Here is a 9,692-nt window from a genome sequence, read left to right as displayed (position 1 = left end):
ATCCCAGTCAATTTCTAGACCTCTTTAGGATTCCGAGGTGGTTGCTAGCTATTTATGGCTTTAATCTGATCGGGGTTCATCTCAATTCCTCGGTGAATCACCATGTAGCCCAAAAACTTTCCTGAGCCTACCCCAAAAGAACATTTGGATGCGTTTAGTCACAACTTACGCTTCCTCAGAATCTCAAAAATGCTTGTGAGGTCTCTCACATGCTCGGACACTACTTTACTCTTCACAACCATATCATCAATATAGACTTTGATGCTCTTGCCCAACTGTGGCTCGAACATTTTCTTCATCATCCGTTAATAAGTAGACCCTGTATTCTTCAAGTCAAAGGGCATCACTTTGTAGTGATAGTTTCTAGTGGGAGTGACAAAAGTTGTCTTTTCCTGATCGTCCAATGCCAGTGGAATCTGATGATAGCCCTGAAAGGCATCAAGGAAGCTCATCCGAGGATGGCCTACCGTCGCATCCACCAACTGATCTATCCGAGGCATGGAGAAAGGGTCTTTGGGGCAAGCCTTATTAAGGTCTGTGAAGTCTACATATACACGCCACTTCCCATTTTTCTTTTTCACCACAACTGTATTGGCCAACCACTAGGGATAAAACACTTCCTTGATAGCCCCTACTTGTTTAAGCTTTGTTACCTCGTCTCTGATAGCCTCAGCATGTTCTCTAGATGGACGCCAAGGTGGCGGTCTCTTCGGAGTAATAGAGGGATTAACGTTCAAATGGTGGCAAATGAAATTTGGATCTACCCCTAGGGCTTCATAATCATCCCATGCGAACACATCAATATTTTTTCTAAGGAATTCAACCGATTGCTCCCTTTCCAATATAGGCAATTGAGCCCCGACCTAAAAGAACTTCTCCGAATCATCCCCGATACTCACCTTTTCCAGATTTTCACATTTCACTTCGTCGGCAGGTCTGTTAAAGAGGGACGCCGAAGTTTCTGATTGCTATAAAATAGTCTCGGCAGTGGCAGAAGCTTCTACCTCAGGCCGATGTTGAATGGCCGCTACCAAGCACTGTCTGGCCATAGACTGGCTTCCTAATATCTCCAACACCTGGTCTCCCAAGGGATATTTTACCTCCTGGTGAAGAGTGGAAGAGACAGCTCCCAAGGTGTGTAGCCAAGACCCAACCTGCCCATTATGGCTGTATATGGAGAAAAAGCATCCACCATGATGAAGTCCACCTCCACTACATCCAAGCCAATCTGCACGAGTAATCTAATCAGACCCCTCGGGGTGACCGATCTACCTTCAAAACTCACCAAAGGAGAGCTATAGGCTGTCAAATCCTTAGGTTTCAAATTTAGCTCCTTATACGGGTCAGGGTACATAACTTCAATTGCGCTACCCTAGTTAACCATCACTCTTTTCACATCATACCCACCAATTCTAATTGTAACCACCAAAGCATCATTATACGACTGTATGGTCCCCAGCTTATCCTCATCTAAAAAGCCTAACACCAATGGGATGCCCATCTTAATCTTCTTCAGCATTGAACTAAAGCCCTCATCTGGGCAATGAGATACTGACATTACTCTGGAGGAGCAAAATCCAGTTCTTTTTGGGGCGGCAAATATAACGTTTATCATGCCTATGGGGGGTCTTGAAGAAGCATCTCCCCGAAAAACCAAACCTATTTGGCTTCCTCGGCCACTAAAATGATGCAAAAGCTGCGTTAATTTCTCCTCCCGGACCAATTGGTCCAAATAATCCCACAAATTTTTGCAATCCTCAGTGATATGTCCATGATCTTGATGATACTGGCAGTAAAGGTTTTGATTACGCTTTATAGGATCTCCGGCCATCTTGTTGGGCCATTTGAAGAACAGTTCATTTTTAATCTTCTCCAGAACCTGTTGCACTGGTTCTCGAAACACAGCATTAACCACCGGGGTATTGGCAGATCCTAGCTACCCAATAAAATCCTTCTGAGGTCGATTATTATTATACCGGTCTGACCTCAAGTCCCTCCTTTCCTGAGAGATTACTTTGGCTTTTTCCTTTACCCTGTATCTAAACTTCTTCTACCCTTCTATACTTGTCAATCCAATCCATAAGTTGATGCACATTGGTAACAAGCTTACCGGTCAGAGATTTCCTCAGATCATGCTTGGCCGGAAGACTAGCCTTGAAAGTGCTACTAGCCACATCATCATAGTCTCCATCTATTTCGTTGAGCATTTCCCAGTATCTATCTGAATAGGCTTTCAGGGTCTCCCTTTCCCGCATGGACATAAATAATAAAGATCCCAAAGGTTGAGGAACTCTGCTACATGTGATAAAGCGGGTACCAAAGGACCAGGTGAATTTCTTAAAGGAATCAATGGAATTCATCTTTAAGCCATTGAACCATCTCATCGTCACGGGGCCCAAGCTAGATGGAAAGACCTTATACATCAAAGTCTCATCCTTAGAATGAACGGTCATCCCTTGACTAAAATGGCTAACATGTTTCACTGGATCTGTTCGACCATTATAAATGGTGAACGTAGGCTGATGAAACTACCGAGGAAGACTCGCACCCTCAATATTTCATGTGAAGGGTGATTTAGAAACTTGACTCAATGCTTTGTTCAGGCATTGTTCCCCAGACCTTTGCTAGGCAAGCTCTTATATCCAGGTCTGTGGTGGTACTCCTTATCATAGGAGAAAGATTCACTGGGTGGAGTTTTGGACCACTATCTATAACTGGCATCATCTGACTTCTCAAAGGGTTGCTCGGAGTTAGGAGACAGACGTCTTCGCCACTCGTGGCGCAATTCCCTTTTCAACTCGTCAATCTCACGTTACATGTCCCTATTGTTCTTTGCATGGGAAACATGGCTTTTCCCTCGAGAAAAACTTCTACCGATGTCGGTTGTGTGCACACTTCCCTCACGATCCCTTATATGTTCAAGGTTTACAAACAGATTGTTATGTTGAGACCCCCTAGATTCTGCTTGGTGTGGATTAACATCCACTTGATGTGGGCCCACTGCTGCCTGTTGCAGTGCTACTTCTTCCATCCTAAACGTTGCAATTATCTTTCCTTCTGAATAGATCAAGTTCTTCCCACAGACAGCGCCAATTATAAGGGGCTCAATTTGGATTGGACCCAGAATAGGGATGGGTTTTTAGCTCAACAAGTCCAAACAATAAATTTGTAGAGAGCGGATGAAAGAACTAGTTCTATTTTGTAGAAAAAATCATAATAATTGCTGATTAAAGAGCATTCAATACAAATAAAATGAGAAAAACTGTCCTCGGCCCGGCCTCAAGAGTTTTGGGATTATATCTTATTGATGAACAAGATTACAAGTGTTTGGTCCTTTTTCTTTTTGGATTTTCTGGTGTGTCTCCCTCCTTTTTCTTCAATATAACTTAATAAGTATTTTATGATCACAAAATGTTCCTAATACGCTTCTCCATTTGGTCCACCTTGCAAGTAGTCTCATTTATCATTTGTTCATGCTGCTAATCGAAAGAGTGGCCCAAAATTATTCCCAGTAATCAGCCTGACTCTCTTGCATGCATTCTCAATCTTTGCTGACTTGAGTCCTGACTCTAAAAACATTTGAGAGGTTGCAGGTTTACCATCAGCAACCCTTGATTCCCACCAAGAAAAAAGAAATGACACCATCTTTGAGCTCTAACACATGCTAGAACTTGGTTGTGACAAACTTCAGCTAGGAATATCAGCACTGTGACATGATTTTGTAAGGGGAATAGGGGGATCTGAGAGTGAGCCATCCACAATGTGGTTAGCTACCCATTTGTTTGCAGCTTCAGTATAATGTGCGCCATCCCAGCTTATGTGTTTTGAAGGATCACTGCAAGAAGCCGCAAAAACTTCAGTTCCATTCACTATTGATGTTTGCCAACATTCAGCAACACCTAAATGCCCACAACAATACCCAAGAGGACTAACAAAACCTGCAATTAATACAGAAATTCTGAGTGAGAATGGTGTTCGGTATAGGCACACCAAAAGAGTAGCAATGTTTCCTCTTTCTAGCTAGTACCCCATGGAAGAAGAATCAAACAACTTGCTATTGCATGGAAGACAAATGAGTTGTACATCATTGTAATTAGGAATTTTCATAATACAATAGTACGGGTTCATTTATTATATAAATTTTGAAGGAACTTATAAACTCAAAATACCCATCTAGTAACTCAAATTGTGGAACACATGCTCAAGAAACATGAGGTTTTAAGTTCCTGAACTCAATTGATGCACGATTCTTGTGGGTGAGGTCGGACATCCGAGGTTTACCAAGTTCTTTGGGTCATGGATTCCTCTTAATAAAATACAAAGAACGAGTATAAACTCAAATGATTACCTTGTTTCTCTGCCTCACTGATTAGAGTGTACTTAGCTGTGTAGATATCAACATAGATGAGCACTGCATGGTGGAGTTGGGTCCTCAGTTGGAAGACTTTGTCCTTAAGCTGCTTGTTGAACTCTTGAGCCAACTGATTGTAAGACTTTATGCAGCCGTTTTGATCAGACTTAAAATGTTTTGGATGATTCCATACAGCAAAAAAAGGCAAGCAACCAATGGGACCAGTATTATGTATCCAAAATGTCTTGCTCCTTCTTGGTAGAGTTTCTAAAATAGTTTCATAGACCCAAAAAAAAAAAAAAAATACATCAAATAAACAAGTACTAGACTTTAATTATACACACGAAAATTCTGATATAGAAAATGTCTACCTCACATTTTGCCTTTTACTTTGTGAATAGGATTTTATGTTGAGAAGTTTTACCAATTTGGTATAAAGCCAATTTTATATAATTAGAATCTGGGAAAAGTATGTGTAAAGCTTCGTTTAATATTCAGGTTAACTAATGTTTTTTTCCCCCAATGAAAAAGATTAAAACCAGTAATAGATGGAGCATCTCATGTGATTTCCCTAAGCACATCCTTTAGAATAGAGTTTACCATTTCCCTTTTACCTAGAGCATTCAGGGTGAAAAACTGTCTACAGAGAGATAAGTAACAGAATTGTTGTCATTCTTAAAAGTTATTTCCAACCCTTGTTTTATTGAGTCATTGCACAGAACTCATACTTTTGTAAGAGATTTAGAAAATGTTCCCTCTTATGGGCTCAAATTTAATTGGAAAATAATAATAATGATAATAATTGCTTAGGTCAAAACAAAGTTTGAACTGTTTAAAGTTTAATTCTCAATTTTCCACAGTATGGCTCAAGGGACTTGCTAGGATTATGCAATGTTAAGCTGCAAGAAGCTACTTGGTTTATTCCTAAAATGACATTGGTCTTCATTAGAAAGCACTGAAAATAGACTACTGAAACTACCATGTTCCAAAAGTTTAAGCTAGTGGAAAAGCTGGATTTAATCACATAACCATTATTTTAACACTTTTCCTCATGTATGGACCCAAACTTCCCTTCAATAAGTGAGAGTGAGACATAACGCCTGAAATTTAGAACATTTTATGGTAGGCAGTGTGGAAAAGGGCTCAATCTCAGACCACTTGTTGGTATCTTGATAAATTACCATTTGCTCCAAAAACTTAAGTGGCTGAAGATAGAGAATTTATAAAGTTAATAACTTATTGTTATTCTAACAAATACATTTAAGTTACCTTTACAGCCACAGCAAACATATCAGTTATATTGGGGATGGATGCTCGCACTTGCTCCTCTGTAGTTTGTACAAGTCCAAAATGAAGATCATTTTGTCCACAGTCCAATGTGTAAAGGGCCTTTGAGAATTCTTTTGGCCTTGGGAGGTTATTTTTAATCCAAGAACTTTTAGCTGAAAGCATATACAAGCATTACTAGAAAGTAAAAGGTCAAAAGCAATTCTCAGTAAATGACAGCAGAAATTGTATAAAAAAAAAATGCCTTGCCTAGAGAAATCAGCAGTAGATCTTTCTAACCTTGGTTGAATGGCTCCTTGGTACGGTCTTTAAATTGTTCAAACTGCAAAAGCTGTATATTGAGAGATAAGGGGTTAAAACCTGCCCCAAATAATTTGGCATCAGTTGGCTGGATTGTAGACCCACTTGCACCAAAATTTGCTCCATGTCTAAAGTTTGGTTCTATAGAATCAAGATATGCACTCAAGAAGGGAAGCCCCAACTTCTCAGCTGTAGAAAATGGAAAACAAAGTCATCTTTTTTCTTTTGCCACATTAAGAAGACAATGAAACCGCAGATTCAAACCTAGGCTCTCCCCACATGACACTAGGTTACAAGATCCTAACCTAACAAAGTCATCAACATGGGTTGTATGTAGAACGTCAAATAAGTATTACACTGTTTATGTTATGACATTATATCAGTACAAAAATTAGCACAGACAATCATCACCCGAGGTATGATCACCCAAAGATAAAATGTATTTCATGAAAATGGTTAGGAGTCTAGCAAGAAATAATCCTATCATAGCAACACCCAAACTATCACATCCCATAGACAAAAACAACAACAACCAAGCCTTAATACCAAATTTTGGGTTTATTATGGATCAACAGACTAGTTAGGATATGTTACGTATATTCTTTTTCGTCATTCTATCACATTCCATAGACCAAAAAAATAACTACCAATCCACTAGCTAGATTAGATGATAAATGAATAGCTGAGAAGAGCATGCTTACCTATAAAGTCAATGATTAGACGCCCTCAGAATACCGACCAGAAGGTTTACCAAAGAAAGTCTCACCATAGGGAGGGGGTAGCCGACGAAATGCTGCTGAGACACTGCCTGTATCTGAGTTTGAATCGCAAAGTTGTAGATTGCTGGATGTGACACCCCATGATGGACCAACAAGTAATGAAGCAGCAATCAAAACAACTCCAATCGCTGCTGCTCCTACACCATTATTTATCCAAAGGACTTCCAATTTCCCTCTGAAAAGCCTAAACTGGTGCATTGAATCCTCTTACTTTGTTCACTCTTGACTTTAATCAAGCAAGAAATATATTACATAAATCAAACTGAAATTTTTGAACATGTAACTGTGTATTATATGTTACCGTTTTTGGCCTTATTATTTATTGTGTTTTAGGCATTGGGAGCTCCATTGAGGAAGTTAAGGTTCATGATGATACATCATCCAAAAAGGATCATGGGTTGATGGTTATATGTGGAAGGATTTAGTACAAGTTTACATAAGCATTTCTCCCCCCAAAAAAAAGATTAAAAAAAAGAAAAAAGGTTTACATAAGCAGTGACATAGAACAATATGTATGGGTTTGATCATGCAATAGTAAGTAGAATCTGAGGAAGAATGCGAAGGAAAAAACCAATATTTATACTTTATTTATTTTCCTACTCTTGCTAGGAAAGAAAATAAAGCTAAAAATCTATTATTTTAAGTTCTTGCTGATGCTACATCAATTCTGCAAAGAAATTGAAAACCGTAGAGTATGATCATGAGAATGAACTCAAATAACTGTAGTTTAGCTCAAAGGAGAAAAAAAAAAAGCACTTTACCTTAAGAAGCTTGGAGTATACTTGCATCAGGACTTCAACAGTTGCAGATTTAACCATTTTGGGAGACTCTAAGTTTAATGTGAGAACACGTTGACCAATCAATCATAGCATCTTTATAATTTAATGCGACATGTCCAATAGTATCACAAAGTGAGACAAGTTACTATTAACCAATAATAATAAACAAAGTCCTAAGCAACTTTAAGCAATTAAAGTAGACCCCCCTTTTCTTCTTTTCTTTTTTTTTTTCAAAAAGAAGTAAAGTAGATCTTAAAAAGATATATAAAATATAAAAAGTGGACCTTAAAATAAAGAAGCTGGTTTGGGAGGTTTCAGAGTCTACAGGATTTTATTTCAAAATGAGTTGAACTCGTCAATTTGAGCTAGATTGCGTGTTCAAATTTCGTTTATTTTCTTGTCATATGAATTTCAGTTTATTCACAAGCTACTAGATTAGTTTACATCTTCCCCTTTATAGGGAAATTTTTACCCTATAATAATATATGCTAATAATTAATAACTAGGTTATATTTAAAATTATATTATTTGAATTTGTTAAATATGATTTTATGTAAGAACTTATAAAAATTAGTTTTACTAGCCTTGTCTTATTGAAAATTATATATGAATTTTACTACAGAATGGATTATTTATATTATTGATAAATTACAAATAATATTTTGGTCTCTTTTTTGAGCTTATTTATAAAACTTAATATAATTTTAATTATATATAACTCTATGCATATTTATTTATTTATCGAGTTTTATACTCAATTTTGTTCATGGACGTTGTGGGGACATGGGCTTAGAATCATATATTGGGCCTTGGACCTTATCCGAGTACGTTATCATGTCCGAGAAAGAACCAATGGTTAAGATTGATTCCAGTTTAAAGCCTTATAGGTAAGAAAGAAGAAGATGGTGGTCCGAGGAGAAATTGCTACTCGGACATAGCATACACAGCCCAGACACGCGCCCCAACGACGAAAACAACCTCTCTAGAAGCCCTAGTGTTAGAGGTGTGCCTCAAGAATACACAAGAAGGAAGAGAGCTCTAAAATATTTAAGGAAAGGCTGCTACCTCCGCATTGAATGCATTGTAGCTACTTTTTTGGCCACATTTATGTGGAGAAGACCCTTGAACAGTGCTACATTGGCTAACACAACTCACAGAGAGCCAAAAGAGAAAGAGGCTCTGATGGGACAACACTCAAGTGAGGGCTCAGATGACCGACAAGTGTAGGATCAAGATGGTCTGGAGGGAGTTATATAATGTGACAGACCTCATGAGAAAGGGGATGAGGAGAAAATAGAGAAAAAACATGTAGCAATAGAATTGTATTTTGTAATCAGTTCCATTTGGTCTATAAGAATATTTGCCTCCTCGGAAATACATTCACCTAACTAAGGTGTTTTTGCTTTGCGTGGTGGTTTTTCGGGCTTATCTAGTGTTGTTAGTTCACTAGGGTCTAGTTTTTGACCCATTCTACAAATTTATTGTATTGGGCTCATTAAACCATAACCTCATACATATTGGGTTTAGGCTGCAACTGTGTCCTACAATTGAGCGCATCTATGGAAGAACTTGTGTAATAGTGAGTACAACGATCAACTATAGTAGGATCAGGTCTACACGAAACAGAGTCTCTGGATCCGCAAGATGCTTCAACCTTGAAAAGAGTCTGAGGCTGCCACCACTGCGAAAAGTAATTCGAGGGGCTTCCATGAAAAGAAAGGCATGCAACTGGGATTGACCAGTTGAAGAGAGAGTTGTACCATGGCGGCGAAAAGCAAGCCCCCCCCCCCCGTCTGATGCTTCTCTGACGACGAAAGGACGTTAGTTACAAGCTGAAGGTCTCGAACCCTGCCTAGCGAAATCTTTCTCTATGAAGAGGAATGCATCGATGAACGAAGAACTAGAAGCCCACCTGAAAAGGGGTAGGAAAACGCGAGATGAGCAGAACTTTGGACCAAATCTCCAAGTCGCCTTCACAGCGCAAAATCGAGGAGACTAAATTCTTGACACTTCACCCAGCCTGCGTTCACCATGTACAATGGCAGGACAAACCATGGAACATGTGAGCCATCTTTAAATTAGAGAATGACGTCCATTCCAAGATGAAGCCTTGATGTGCAAGGTTTTCCTACCAATTTGGGACTCGTCGCAATGAAGATGGTTCGAAAGCTGAAGGCGGATTCCATAAGTTCTTCA

General features: G+C 38.9%; 2 protein-coding genes across 2 annotated transcripts; both read right to left on the bottom strand.

The window, feature by feature from the left end:
- Window positions 1–1,372: 1,372 nt before the first annotated feature.
- Window positions 1,373–2,255, bottom strand: LOC136071442 (uncharacterized). Its single transcript, XM_065782743.1, has 2 exons — window positions 2,055–2,255; window positions 1,373–1,936 (listed from the first exon to the last, which is right to left on the bottom strand). The coding sequence occupies exons 1-2, from the start codon at window positions 2,253–2,255 to the stop codon at window positions 1,373–1,375; spliced, it is 765 nt and encodes a 254-aa protein (XP_065638815.1).
- A 925-nt stretch (window positions 2,256–3,180) lies between these two features.
- LOC111996142 (GDSL esterase/lipase At5g14450) lies at window positions 3,181–6,995 on the bottom strand. The gene is given in 7 exon segments (XM_065782729.1): window positions 3,181–3,938; window positions 4,349–4,597; window positions 4,600–4,618; window positions 5,621–5,793; window positions 5,918–6,127; window positions 6,640–6,666; window positions 6,669–6,995. Coding segments are annotated over 7 exon segments (1,176 nt in total). The 5' UTR covers window positions 6,916–6,995; the 3' UTR covers window positions 3,181–3,687.
- Between the last annotated feature and the right edge of the window lie 2,697 nt (window positions 6,996–9,692).

The sequence above is a fragment of the Quercus suber genome, unplaced genomic scaffold (assembly GCF_002906115.3).
Source record: "Quercus suber isolate HL8 unplaced genomic scaffold, Cork oak 2.0 scaffold_312, whole genome shotgun sequence".
NCBI lineage: Eukaryota > Viridiplantae > Streptophyta > Magnoliopsida > Fagales > Fagaceae > Quercus > Quercus suber.
This window is presented reverse-complemented; position numbering and strand designations above follow the sequence as displayed.